At 30.6% G+C, this 15,817-nt stretch overlaps 2 protein-coding genes across 2 annotated transcripts; one reads left to right on the forward strand and one right to left on the reverse strand.

The window, feature by feature from the left end:
* The first annotated feature begins 6,231 nt into the window (after positions 1–6,231).
* Positions 6,232–7,279, forward strand: LOC105128020 (protein RALF-like 19). The gene has a single exon (XM_011029514.1). The coding sequence runs from the start codon at positions 6,574–6,576 to the stop codon at positions 6,919–6,921; it is 348 nt and encodes a 115-aa protein (XP_011027816.1). The 5' UTR covers positions 6,232–6,573; the 3' UTR covers positions 6,922–7,279.
* Positions 7,280–9,800: 2,521 nt separating this feature from the next.
* LOC105128021 (flocculation protein FLO11) lies at positions 9,801–10,884 on the reverse strand. The gene has a single exon (XM_011029515.1). It carries the CDS (start codon positions 10,753–10,755, stop codon positions 9,919–9,921), a length of 837 nt encoding a protein of 278 aa, XP_011027817.1. The 5' UTR covers positions 10,756–10,884; the 3' UTR covers positions 9,801–9,918.
* Between the last annotated feature and the right edge of the window lie 4,933 nt (positions 10,885–15,817).

Consider the following 15,817-nt stretch of genomic DNA (forward strand, 5'->3'; position numbering starts at 1 on the left):
AAAATGTCATGTCTAGTAATATTAAAAAAAATCAAAAATTTGGTTATGACAATACTTATAGATTCCTCCTATCTTAGGAGGACCACTTAACCAATAAATAAATTTATTTGAGTCATTCAGAAATTGTTGGTTATAAAACTCTAGTATTTTAAGAGCTATTTTCAAACCTTATAGGATTTCGCTCTAAATAAATGGAGAATATTCTTTCTTAATTAGGATCTCTAATTGCTTGTAACTCTACTCAATCTAATAAAAATATGAATATTGTAAATATTCCAAGATCATTTTCTGATGAAGAGGATCTTGAAATAAATAATCTTTGATGGAGTCTATCTTCTTCTAAAATATATTACCCAAGGTCTATAACACTAAATACAGTTTTAGAAGAAATACTCATCATTATCCAAAAAAATACAATTTTAACTATATCTATAAATGGAACATAGATGGATTAACTGAGTAACAAATCATTGGTTCACTCCAATAAATGACCATGGTATCTAATATTTATAAAACCCAGATAAGTATTTATAAGAGATATAATTGAGTTATTTGTAATTGGCTTTACAAGCTAATTAAAAGGTTTGTGGGACAATCTGCTCACCTAATTTAAACATGAGTCTATTTTAAAATCTATTATGATAGGCTTAAAAAAATAAATTTTAAATCATAAGGATGAACTCATTCAAAATGTTGTTGCATCTTTAATTTTTAATATATTCAAAGCCTTCTTAGGTGATCTTTTATACCCCATAAATAAAAATTCAAAACTCTTATCAAACCTCAAATGCAAAAAGATGCATGATTTTAGGTGTTATGGATTTGCCAAAAAGAGAATTGTTATTTACCTTTTTGGAAATAATTTTTTTTAGTTACTCTTCCTAAATTGCTAGAAAATAAAATCTAAAATAAACTTAAAAATATTTTTAATTGATAGATTCCTTACCAATAATTAACTCATAAGGAGTTCATTAGTTTTATCTAGCAAAAAAAGACTTAAAATTCACAAGTACGTTAAACGAGAGTAACATCAGTTCAAAAAATAATTAGGATCTTTTTATGCTCAATTTGATGATTCTTAATACCAATATAGCAATCTAAAAAAAATTAATTGATTAAACTATAAAACTAGAACAAACAATAGATGTAACTCTGAGAAGTTAGTCAGCAAATCCAAATTTAAGTATATTTCCAAACCTATAGCCAATCCAAAATTTTCTAGTAGTAAAAGGCGTTTAAAACCATATGTTACATGTTTCAAATAACATCAAAAAGGATATATTTTAAAATATTACATGTTAAAAGAAGGATTAATGAGTCAAACTTAGATGAAAATATCATAGAAAAACCACATCTTTTGCTTCTTAATATAGAATCTAATTCTAGTAGTGAGTTTGTGGAATCTTGGATGAAGAAGGTCTCCAAGTTGATGAAGTTTATAATTAGAACTTAATGTCTTAACCAGAGATCCAAAATTACTTTTATAACTCATTGAAAAATTGAAAGATCCTTATATGAGACTTCAATATCTTGGTGAGCTTAATGAACAGGTTAGACAATCTCATCTAAACTTCAGGGTTCAAACTGAACCCTCTTATAATCTTAAAAATATTTTTAAATAGTTTTATTACCTAAAAGAGTTAACCAAACTAACCTTATAAAAAAAATTCAAAATCTTAAATATCAATAAAAGACAAAGTATGATTTGATATTATCTTTAACAATAAAAAAACCCTTAATAATTATTCACATAACGAACTTGCTAACCTTAAACAAAAAAAATAAAAAACCTATAAAGGATAAACTTAATACTTGTATCGTAAAAGAAACTTTCTTGTTCCAGTAATGAAAATCATAGCTCAAAAAACAATCATTAAAATCATTATTATTGTTCATGACAAATATACTGGATACCATTTTTTTTTATATTGGTATTGATTTAAATTTCATCCAATAAAAGTTTATCTTTGCAAAATATTATAAAAATATCTTACTAGGTCTTAAATCAGCTAATGGCCAGAGTCTTTAGATTCAATACAAACTTTTCAACTCTAAAGTTAGTAGCCAATAAGTTGATTTTCAAACATCATTCTTGCTAAAAAAATTATTAGGTAAAAGGTTATTTTGGGAGCCCTGTTTATTAACCTTATCAAATCATTTTTTATTGATGATAATTTAGGAGCTGAGGTTAGACTTTATTTTGTTCAAATAACACAAATTAAAAACTTTAATTTACTAAAAAAACATTTATGTTAAAAAAGCAGTAGGAATTAATTAGTTGATTAGGATTGAAAATATTGATATACAACATCTAAATGAAGAAAATTATTTTAGAAGAATTGAAGAACTATTATCCGAACCTATTTAACAAAAATAGGATTAAACATATCAAATTAAAGATAGAATCATTAATTTATTTAAAGACAACAACATCTTTTTAGCATATAAAACAACATATAGTAGATCTATCAAATGAGAAAATATTTGATTAAAAATTAATTATAAAGCCAAACCTATTTAGATGAACTTAGAATTAGAAAACCATTATAGAAAATAGATCCAAGATTCATTATAAAATTAATCACTAGGACTAGGTCTCTTTAGATTTGTATAGTCTTATATATTACTAAAAATGCTAAAAAAAAAAAGAGTTTCATGTTTGGTTATCAATTATAAATCTCTTAACGAGGTTTTAAAATGCATTTGTTATCCTATTCTAAATCAAAAAGATCTACTTCAACATCTTATTAAAGAAAAAAATTAAAATTTGATATAAAATTTTAATTTTGTTAAATTCAAATTAAAAAAGAAGATCAATACAAAATAACTTTCATAATACCTTCTAGTCAATATGAGTGGAATATTATGTCCTAAACTTCAATCATAATCTTAACCTTATCTGTAAATTTTTGTATAATAGACTTAAAAAAAATAATTTATCATGGTTTAGCTAATATAATTTAATGATTTAACAAATCAAAAAACAAGTAAATGAATACCCTTATCTCTATATAGCCAACCTGGAATTTTTTTAAAATAGTTGAAAAACATGCCTTTAAATTTGGATATGATGGAATTCTCAAACAATTGCATCACAATCATGATGAATTAATTCATTTTACTTCAAAACATTAGAATGATGCACATAAGATTATTCTATTATTGAAAAGGAAATTTTAGCCATTATGGTTAGTATTATAAAATCTCAAAGTGATCTAATCAATTCAAAAATTCTACTATGAAATAATTGTAAACTTGCAAAGGATATTTTTACAAAATACACATTCAAAAGATTGCATAAAAAATAGTCAAATAGCAAGTTATTTTAAGTATTTTTTTATGTTGATATTGAATTAATCTAAAGAGATTCAAATTTCTTCTCAGACTTCCTTGCAAGAAAATTTTTACAGGAAGACAACAACCTAAGACCACCTAAATAGAGAGATAAAGGCATAAAGGGATTTTTAAAAAAAAAAACAATAAAACAATTGAGAAATTAGGCTGAAATTATTTTTTTATGAAGATAAAATTTTTCTATTAGAAAACTTCTTAACCTTGTCTTTAAGCATGCCTAAAAATACTCGAACACCTTTTGACACAAGCAAAATAATATTTATTCATTTAGAAGCCCAAATGTTACTCCAACAATTAATGTCATTATTCACTTAAACAACAAAAAAAATCCTCTTAGGTGGAAAAACAAAGTTCCATCAAGCTTGGCAATCTTGAGCTTCATAAATCAATAATTGATCCAAATCTTTCAAGATCTAAAGAGGTGGTGGTTACCTCTCTTAAAACTGTTTTTCTAAAGAAAGAGGTGGTGATTTCAAATATCCCTCTAAGTAATTTCCAAATATTTTTCAAAACAAAATTTTCAAAACAAAATTTTCAAAAGAATTCACTAATAAAACATGGGTTTTACTGTGACTATTCAGGGATCATTGTCAAAAATATTTTTACTTTAACTATCATTTTAAAGCCTGGGATATTAATGAAGCCCACTATGAGAACATAAAAACCACCCAACATTCAATTACAGGGACCATCAATAAGCCTGTTTTAATACCTTCCTTGTTCAAAACAAACATTCCAGGCACTCCTCGATGTTTTATTGGAAACCAGGAACAAAAATTTAATTTCCAATCTGGTTCATCTGTTGGCGGTCCTGCTTTGGAGCTATTCCAGAAATTATTGGGATACCAATTTATGAAGGTTATCAGAACTTTGTCAACAAATTCCAACCAGTTCAAAAAAACAAAAATATTCTCCAAAACTTCTCCATTTTTGCTATAATTTTAGCAGTCCATGGATTTGAACAAAGATCTCAGCAGTTAAATCTGGAAATTAGCATTTTCTTTTAATGGAGGTGGACTGAAAGGCAAACAAATCATGGTGGGCATGGGTAATCATGGTGGGCATGGGTCTATCAAGTGGGTAATGAGCTTATCAAATGGGAAAGGTGACGAGCAAGTTATGAGAAATGAAGATAATGATAATAATATTGTGGATAAGGCTACGCAAGGCTTTGCAACAGCAGCTGAAGATGTCTACCGTCTGAGTCAACGATGCAGATGCCCAGTCAATAACCATCACTCCTGAAGATGATGATATAAATATCTCACGCGCTCAGAAGATCATGTTAAAATATCTCGGTCATTGTAAGCCACGACTTAGATAACACTCCACGAATAATAAGATGATGATATAATGCTGTCGAACGGGAAAGGTTACAAGAGCAAGTAATGTGAAGTTTACGATCTTTGAATTTAGAATGTTGTAATTCCATGTGAAACTGCATGGTTATTCTTTTTAGAATTCGTTTTGGCTTTGTATGGTTACAAGACTCGAAATAATTTAAAATTTAATTAATTTAATAGTTAAATTCATCTAAATAAAATAAAAAATGATCAAATCCAGTCGATGATTTTTTTTTAAATATATTTTTGTAACTAAAAATCCTTTTTTCATATTTTTATTTGATTATTTATAATTTTTTAGATTTATTATATAAATATATATAAAAAATATTTTTAGTTTTTCAAGCTGATTTGATTATTTATAATTTTTTAGATTTACTATATAAATATATAAAAAAAATATTTTTAGTTTTTCGAGATAAAAAATATTTTTAATTTAAATATTTCAATTTAAAAAATAACACAATATATTTTTAATATGAAATAAAATATATTTTAAAATAATTTTTTAAAATTTATTATTTAAAATATGAATAGTCTATATTTACATAAATTATTTTTTGTTTTTTATATGAAATATTAAAATTTTAAATTATTTTTTTATTTTTTTAGAATTGATTTAGATTGATTCGGATCAACCCATGTAGTCCGAAACCCAACCCCTGACCGGATCAACCGGTTTAATAATTATGCTTTATGGTATCATTAAGTTTTTGAGTGTTTTTTTTAAATATATTTATCTTTGAAAAATTATTTTTAGAGTATTTTTAATGATTTTAATATTAATATTAAAATATAAAAAATATTATTTTAATATATTAAAAAAAAATACTTTAAAAAATCATATTTTACGACATTAACAAACAAAGTAACTCACATATTTATTTTATTTTATTTTATTTTTAATACATTTTTCTTGTAAAATAGACTACGGTGATGTGACCTGTGGAATAATAGCTTCAATGTGATTGATGTTCAAGTCCACTTATGACAGCCCACTGTTCTTGAATTCCTTGACATATTTTAATTTTAACAATGTCAAAAGAAAAATGATACGTTCACACAGAAGAAAAACAGAGGATGAGCACTATTAAATATTTCGTAAGAAATTATTATCTATTTTGATTGTGCAAATCGAACAAATGAAAAATGCTCTTATCATTAAAAGATGATGGCTTTACGTTATGAGTTAAGAAGATTTTGATCTGAGTTTTGTATTTTGGTTTGTTAATTCCCGGAAAGTGGACACAATAGCATGCATATAGCCCAAGAATTAAGGTGTTATCGCAGTCCAACCGGTATTAGCTTGAACAGCCGATCTATGCAGGGAAAGGTGCTAAAGCACACAGCAGCAGCAGGCATGACGCTTCCAAAGTTTTTTGTGTACTAGATCATTGTGAATCTTGGACACCATGCCTCTCATGCCCTCCATTCTTAGCAACTTTCTATGGGTAATGCATGGGACACATAAAACTAGCTTAACCCTCTCTCTCGTCTCCATCCAGCATCACTGTGAACGGGCAAATTGCTGGAGGACAGAAAAAGTAGATCCAAATTACTAATAATGGACAGTCAAAAACAACAAAGATTGGTTTCTAATAAAAGGGTTGACAACAACACAAATCCTAAACTATAGAAAGAAAAACCTAAAATCAACAGATCTTGGCATGAAAACAAGGAGTATGAAACGGACACCCCCCAAAATTCACAACCACAAATCTTACCCTTCACCTCCTACCTCCATCCCTCCCTTCTTTTATCCCAGCAAGCTGAAAACCATCCCATCTTTTCTTTTTGTGTATCCTTCTCTTCCCCTCCTCTATTTGGAAGGGCAGGGTGTCGGCGTATTTTAAAACCCTCTCTTGTGTTTGTTCCCATGCCCATAATGGGTTCTAAGTTCTGGCTGGTTTTCCTCATGTTGGCTACGGCCTTGGTTGTTGAGTCGACGACTTTTATGGATGATGCTGACCTCTGGGGCCTGTCCACTTTAGGCCATGACAATAACGGATTCGAATTCAGCACTGAGATGATGATGGATTCTGAGATCAATCACAGGTTGCTGGCTCAGAAGACAAGGTACATTAGCTATGGAGCCCTAAGGGCTAACTCGGTCCCCTGCAATCGTCGCGGGAGGTCTTACTACAACTGTAACAGGCGGCAAAGGGCTAATCCTTACAGACGTGGATGCAGCACCATCACAAGGTGCCGTCGGTACACTCATTAATCAATGAAGAGAATGATAACAGAAGAGAGAGCGCCATTATAGAAGAAAAGGGAAAGGATAGTTGCCCTTTGAGCATGCATCAATTTGGGATTCTTCGGTTGTCAATTTGTTAACTGCATTTCCTCCTCTAACGCTACGCTGCAGTTTAATATGGTATTTTAATTATGTCTTGTTATTTGTTGTCTGTGTTCGTCTTTCATATTTGATATTAAAGGTCTCTCGTTGCTTCTGTAATTGCAAGTCTGTGTCTCCTCTTCTTCTGATTCTGAGCTTTAAATGTAACTTTTGGAGGAAATGAAAGGCTAGTATTTTATGTAATTTTAATTTAATGAAAGTTTTGATTAGGCTTTTCTCTGCATTTCTCAACCAATAACATTTGCAAGTCCTGTATCAATTTAGAAGATATCCCTGATTGGCCTTGGAAGGAATCAGGACCAATGACTGTCATGATGTTCTGCCGCTAGACAACCGTGTGTGTCTGCATTCTTTATTCATTCAAGTTCTAGCAGATCCCAGCTAGTTTAGTCATCTCGTTTGTCTAATTCTAGTTGCATTCGTCGACAATCCATGTATATGACATCGACACGAGAAGTATACATAATTCATATCAGAATCTTTGTCCATAAATAGCAAATAGATTTGGACACATGTTACTTACCAAAAAAAAAAAGATTTGGACACATGTACATGATGATAATGATTATCAAGTAACTCCAAGGCCCAAGAGGTATGATGAAAAATCTTGTACTGTCCAAAAACAAAGAGGGGCTACCATGGCAGCTCCTTTCCCGGTCCAATTTAGCTGACAAATAACTAGAATTTTGTCTAAACAATCTAAAGAAGAAGAAAAAAGCAACTTCTTTTTGGAGCTCCAAATGGACTTAATATAAGACATGATAAAAATGAAGTGTTGAGAAAGGGAAGGCATTTGTTCTTTCATCCATCTTTTGGTAGTGGGAATAAGCGCATGCTCGCAATCTTTTCAGAATTGTTCTTCATGAACGGTTCTCATCGACCATTGACATTTGTCCATGGAATGGAATGGAACTTCCCCCTTTCCACCAAAATGCTTTATCATAATAATGTCTGGTTCTCCCTCCCTTCAGCCACACTAGCTAGACAAGTTTATTCTCTATTCAAATGAAAGTTGAAAAACTTGACATGCTTTTATATTTTAATTAATGCGCCTAACACTCAGCATTTGACCCGTGAATGACTAAATCGACTCCCACTCACGTGATTGATTGGATTGGAGCATGCCTTGTGGAAAAGATGCAAACAGAGGAGCAAATTGACAAGGGAAGGAAGATGATGACGATGATGATTAAGACGATGGTGATTGCTAGCAAAGCAAGGCCCAAGGAGGGGTCTCCACCCCAGACGGCGCACATGAAAGTTTCAAATTTAGCAATTAATGACCCGCCAACTGTAGGATGCAGAGAGTCTCAAAACCAAATTGTCCACGGAAAGAAACAAATGGTGTACAAGATAAAACAAGCGAAAACACAAGAGCCCACCGTTCACACCATGTTTTCTACCTTTCCCATTATTACTATCCTTTTTTTTTTTTCTTTCCTTTCATCATCACAAGTCCCACCACCATCCCTACCACCTTCACTTTCTCACGTCCCCATTCACCACAGTTACGGTCTTCTTCGAGTCAAAAAGCAAACCTAAAATCAAGTGTTAGATTCAAAGAAAGAGAAACCAACTGCCTTTGCATGGTTGCTTTTCCAGCAATTCTAGCGTTTGATTATCAAAGAAGCCCTCCAAACGTGGGAAAAATCACTCGGATGGGCCCTTAATTCCTTCCTTTCCCACAAAGTGGGCCCCGATATTTACTTGGATCCCAACAAAACGATCCCCTTCTCCTCTGGCTGAAATTCTACCGCTCTGTTCATTAACACCACTGATTACAGCATGGCTTCCTCCCTTAAGACCCTAATGGCATCCCCCACACCAAAGCAACAAGATTAAAAAATATCAACCATCCCTTAAAAAAACAGGGAGAATTTTTAACGGGATTGGTCAGATCCTTGTCCAAAAAGAACTCTCATGGGCGATAAAAAAACAGGGCAGCACATAACAGTGCCTTTAATGCAAGCACATCGAAACGCTATGCCCCTCCTGGGCATCCTTTTCCTCCACTCACGAGAAACTGAAAACAATAGGGGGTCAAGATTCCTTGCCCATTTATCCACTCTTTCTTCGACAGCACGTCCAAGGCGCTTTTGCCCATTCTATACACACAAAAAAACAAAAAACCCTTCCGCTTAATCCCTTCTCACCTCACTATTCAATCAACAACTGTTCTTACATAGCCTCTGAAAAGAGATATTGAACTACCGAGTTGGGTATCAGTCCCCATTCATTGTTGCATTTATTGAGAGAATGGAAAAAGGGACAGTCAGCGAGTGTCCTCTTCAAAATTCAAATTATAGCAGTCATCCTGCATTTCCTTTTAAGAATTGCTTGATAACATAATTAAATGAGTGAGAGCTAACCACCACTTGGCTCTTAAATTCACTAGATACTGTAACGTAACAAACTAGAAGTTAGAAAATTAACCAAATTTAAGTGTAAGTTCAATTATAATTTCTAATAATTGGCTTTGATTATTAGCAAGTTTACAACTACCCATTTATTGCAAAGTTAAACGTTACAAGTCCCTTCATCTTTTCTTTAAAAACTTTATTTTCTTTTTCTACATGCCCAACTTTCTCATCAACCAAACACTTCAATACAGTAACAAGAAAAGAAAAGGCCTAAATGAGATGGCGAGAACAAAAATAAAACAAGCATCGAAATATACAATTGAGGCAAAGATCCTCTCACTCTCTTCAAATATCCAACATTACAATTTTTTTTTTTGGGTCTAGTCTCATAATCATCACCACCTTAATCAACATCAATGGCAGCAACAATATATATAATTATATATAAAAATATTACACAAAAAAAGGACTAAAAATGACATTTATTACTATTACTTTTTATTTAGGATGAAGGATTAACAGAACCTGAAATTCTTGGTGAGGTAATAGGAAACAGAGGCAACAATCGGGGCTCCGTTTCTCTTGGTGAGGATCCGGGTGACGGGTGCAAGTAAAATCCTTTCTCTTTAATTGCTTTCTCCTCTGCATCAGTATCCATTGCCTCAGCCTTAACAACGTTATTGTTGTTGGTGGTGGAGGTGTTAATGGGACTAAAACTATTAGTATACTTTGCCGATCCGGATCGGTCAAACGGGTCGGGTATTAATGGAGTAACCGGGCTTAAAACAAGAGCAGGGAAATCGAGAATGCTTGGGGAGAGGATCTCTGGTTTTCTTGAAGAAAAACCTGAACTGGGTTGGGCAAAAATTGGATTTAAAGGGTTGATCTTGAGGTTCTTGAGAGAGTTTCTACGTTCATAAAGCTTGAACCCGGAAGATTGGTTCTTTTTGGGCATGGATTTAATTGGAGGGATGTTGTGGGTTTTAGGTAATGGGTCGACTTGTGAGGTGTTGGGGGTCGTCGTGGTGGTGGTGGTGGTGGTGGTGGTGCATGTAGGTTTGGGTTTGGGTGATCCAGTCAACATCTGGACTACTTGTTTGAAGGAAGAACTGTCAGCTTGGACAAAAGTTGTCGGGTATGGGGTAGGGGATTCGGATCTGGAAATGGGTTTGGGTGATGGAAGTGGTGGAGGGTGGTTAATATTGTTGTTGAGTGCAACATTATTTGTGGTGGCGGTGGTGGAGCTGGTGTTGCTGTTGCTGCTGCTGCTGTAGCCAGTTGGTGAAGGAAACAGAGACTGTGGGTTTTGATTATCTCGATGTCTTGGTGAGGTTTCCATTGATGTTTGTGGTGGTGTTGTTCTTGCTTTCTTTCTTGTTGCTCCCTTCAAGATATACAGAAATGAAGAGGACGAAAAGAAAAGGCCTTTTGAACTTGGGGGAAAGTAGAGATGTGTGAGAGAGAGAGAGAGAGAAGGGAGACTCTGTTACCTTGTTTGGTTTGGTAAGAAATGTTTTGGTGGGGACTCGGGACTTTGAAGTTTCCTCAGTGGTTTTACTTTCAACGCTGTTTGGGGACTCTGTCTTCACGCTCCAATTAAGGACACCAAAGTGTGATCGATCATCTTCGAATTGGGTGTTTAATGAGCCTTTTGACCCTAAAAATAACAAAGCTTTTTAGGTCTCCATTTAAAACAAATTTGATTATTTTTTAAGATTTTATTTTTAATATTAGTGTATTGAAATAATATAAAAAATAAATCAAAAATAATTTTTAACCTCAAATACCTACACACTCTTGAACATAACACATCACAGCCACCTCATCTACTTGTATGATAAAATTGTGATGTCCATTAACAACATTTAATTAAATCTTCAGGATTTCTAGGTAATTTATTACATATTCAAATTAACGAAATATGTAGTGATAAAGGAGTAATTTAACAGTCTTAAATTATTTTTAACCACTCTATTTATGTTAATGTTTTGTTCTAATTTAGAAAAGGTTAGCTTTTAAGTGATATATTGGAGACTGTATTGTGGTGTACTTTATTATGTTTAATTGCTTGCATTATGATGTAAAGCAAAACAAGTAAACGTTTCATGATAAACTATAGCATTGTGTTGTGAATAAATGTATTGCTGTGCTATTTAAAATAAAAATTATTGTAAAATATAAACTTATTATAAGATTTTCAATGACTGGATTAATTAAAATTCTAGTATTTACATTTCAAAGAGTGTAAAATTATAATACTTGAAATATTACTATAAATATTGAGATAGTTATACTTTATACATTATTTTCCCACTCGCAAAAGCTACAAGGCAAGAAAAGCAACTTTTCATTTTAAAAAATGTTTGCTTTCATGTTTTTTATAGCAACATAATATCATATAATATAAAATTATTTATCAAATACTTATTCAATATCTTTTATTTTTTTGCTTTAAAATAAAACATTAAAAATAGCAAAACAAGAATCCAAACATGATTGTAAGGCTCACCATACAACAATTATTAAAACACTTGAAATGCAATTTTTAGTATGTGTTTGATAACGTGGATATATAAAAATATATTTTTTGATTTTTTATTTATTTTTTATGTTAATATATTAAAATTATAAATAAATAAAATATTTAAAAATATTAAATCAAACTATAAACATGCTCTTAATAGTAAATATATAACCGGACTTTATATATATATATATATATATATATATATATATATATATATATAAATCATTGTATATATGTTTAAGTTGCAATGGAACACAGTTTTTCTCGCGCGAATATAATATTATCGTGGTATTATTTTTTAAAAATGTTTTTTTGTATTTTTTATTTTTAAAATTAATATATCAAAAATATTTAAAAATACTAATTTAATATTTTTAAATAAAAAATAAATTACAACGCAAAAATAAAGCGCTGTGATTCCAACCTTGGATAAATGATAAATGTCCTTTGACCATAGAGTTAAGAAGAAGAAAAAAAGGTCCAACTTAACAGAACGAGAGAACACCTTCATTTGCATGTCGCAAATTCCAATTTTGCCTCTGGCATCTGTCCCCGTGAGCGGGACCCATTAGATGTTTTGTCATGTACAAATTATTTAAGCACAGGCGAGTCAGGCCCTTGTTAGAGTCTATGTCCCCACTCCTCCATGGCTTCCGATTTTGGCAAAATGTACACTTGACCACGCAATAATTTAGATTTTTCAGAGAAATACGCAACAATCCTTTTTTTTAAAAATAAATCGGTGTCGAGGTTTCATTGCTTGCCGCATTCTTCGAAACGCTGTACAGATCCTAGACGATCAGCTCCTGCTCCTGACCGATTTCCCCCGACGGGAACTCGAGAAATAGGGGCAGAAACTTCACATCAATGGTATCGTTCGGAGAGCTTTTGTTTTTTTTTTTTTTATGTTTTATAAAGCATTTTTTAATTTAAAAAATATTAATTTAATTATTTTTAATGTTTTTTAATTGTTTTAATGTTTTAAAAATTAAAAAGTTATTTGAATATATTTTTAAGTTATTTTAAAAAACAGTCTACATTACAGTCTCAAACTGAGTTTTTTACTTTTAAGAGAATTGGCAATATTTTACAATATATTTCAAATTATGTAGTATTTCGACTAATTATCCATTGGTTGAAAAATGTAATGACTTAATAATTTGATCAATTCACTGCTTGGATTCAGTTCAATAGCATTGCTTTAACCTTTAAAATTGAAAAAGAAAAAGGAAAAAAACTGACCACTCGAACTCGGTAAAGCATGCGCGCAATGAAGTGGATATGAAAAAGGTGCAATAGCACGTTTAGTACCGTGTTATATTATATTCTGGTCATTTTTTAAGTTTTTTTATTTTAAAATATATAAAAATAATGTTTTTTTATTTTTAAAATTTATTTTTTATATTAGCATATAAAACAATCTTAAATTATTAAAAATAATTAATTTAAAATTAAAAAATGCATTTTGTTTTGAAAATATTTTTTAACATGAAAACAAACTTAGCCGAAGCAACATATGAATCCAATTCTCGCTTTCAATGACTTGAAAGAAAGCAAAATGCTAATTATTGTAATAAATAAATTAATTAGATGTACCACAACTTCTCTTTTTAAGTGCAGCATATGCAAAAACATGAGACTTTTTGTTTTTTAAATGATGAAGGATGTAATTTAATTAATTATATTTTGAATTTATTTTTTAAAATTTATTAGTTTAAATTTTATAAATTTTAGAGTTATTAAAATTTTTATATGATTATTAATTTTAAAATTTATAAAATTAATCAAAGTATGTTTAGTTAATCCAAATATCTATATTAATAAAAAAAAATATTTTTTAATTATAAATATATTTGTACATAACCTATAGTTGAATGATTTTTTTTAAGAGTTAAATCACAGATAAAATATATTTTCAACTCGAGATTTTAAGTAAATTATATATTTAAAATTTAAGTTAAAAATATTTTTTTATAATTAAATTTTTAGCAGTTCATTATTTTCAGTTGACTCATGTTTAAAATTCAAATCAAAAATATTTTTTTTATAAGTAATATCTTATCCCTTGATTATTTTCAGCTGAGCTGGTAGATGCTCGCTTGCGCACAAATAAGAGACTTTCTTTGTTGTTCCTGAGATGCTGCTACTATGTTACAGGGACGGCTAGAAAATGACTGTTCGCATGTGCGGACGTGCCTTTTCAGCCTTTGGATCTATTTTTAGTTGATTCAATGGAGAAAAAATGAGTTGATTTGAAAATTGAAAGATTTTTAAAAAAATATGGGGCAAAGATCCACCATTGGATCAACTTCGAGAAACAAATCCATGATTGGAAATGCATGTGCAAACGTGCTTTTCCTAGCCGTTCCCTCTGTTATATATAATAAATGAAGAGAAGAGACTCCATTAATTAATTATGTATTGGAAAATGCTGGATGCACCCACTTTATACCTTTGCCACAAACATGGGTTCCTCCATCAATTGACCTCCAGCTAGCATTGTATTGTAGAAATAAATTTCCACAAAAAGTCGCCATAACTTTTTGGTAATTTGATATAATTCATCCACTCCATAAATTATTATTGACTAATAAGTTTCACATAAAATTTCATAAAAATCTAGTTATCTTCCTTGTAAATGAATTAGAAAATTGAGAATGATTGGTTTGATAGTACATAGGTAAATTTTCTATGAAATTTAAAAGAATCTTCAATACTTAATTTAACATTGCAATGGAGACAAAAAGTCTTAGAGGTTATATTGTTTATTTTGCATAACAAGCTTAAAGAGGTGGAAGAGAAGATGTTTATCTGTAGGAGATTATTCATTACATTATGGTTTAAGGTTGATTATGTATTCTTGAACTAAAAGGGGTTTGTTCATGTAAGGGTATGAAGGTTAATGTGATTGACACCTATAGTTTTAAATTACTTGAAAATAAAAACTTAGAGCGACAATAAATCATTGTAAAAGTTGACCTAAGTTGCACTTGAAGTATTAGCCTAGTGGTGAGAGGGATTTGTTTCTTTTTTTTGCACCCGGGTTCAAGTTTTACCGTGCATGTCTGTCATCCTCACGGTATCTTACATGTTCACTAGGCTTACAGAATGTTCAATAAGCCATAAGATTAGTCATGGTGTGTGTAAACTGACCCGAATATTTATGTAAATCAAAATAAAAAAAAGTTGACCTAAGTTTTGGAGTTTGTGTATTGTTAATGACAATAATAAAACCAATTCTTAGATGACACATTACCAAGAAACCTACCTTCATTTAATATACAAATGGGAATATAAACCAGAGGACACAACTGAATTTCTAAAAGCTTTGCATGAATACCAAGGATCAAGAAAAAAAAAAGAAAGGGAAAAAGAAAAAACTCTATATCCACTAAACCATCTCCAAAATAATTATATGTGTCTCATCAGGAGTTGCGCCGCTGCTCAACTCATCAAATAAGATGATAGTTGAAAGTTTTTGATCATCTTAGTATATCTCACGTGCCTTTAAAATAACACATGGAATGTTAATGCACTAACGTGTTATTAACATGTACTAGCCTCTTTAATTATTTTATTAATATTTAAAAAATAAAAATTATTAAGCATGAACCAAAGGCATATGATTGTTACAGGAAAACCAATTTGTAAAGACTAAAACGTCCTCTCAAGCAGCCTTATTTTTTTTTTAGTCAAAGGTTATATGCATAATTTAATTGTTCAACAATTGTGAAAAGATAAAAAAAAAATTCTTTATTGCAAGGTCAATATTTTTTAGCTTTGAAGGGTACTAGAATTGAGAATTAACTGTTTATATTAAATGGAAAATACACAAAATTAACAAGAGGTTAAATTTTTTAATTTTCAAGGATAA

This window comes from Populus euphratica, unplaced genomic scaffold (assembly GCF_000495115.2).
Source record: "Populus euphratica unplaced genomic scaffold, PopEup_1.0 scaffold15.1, whole genome shotgun sequence".
Classification (NCBI taxonomy): domain Eukaryota; kingdom Viridiplantae; phylum Streptophyta; class Magnoliopsida; order Malpighiales; family Salicaceae; genus Populus; species Populus euphratica.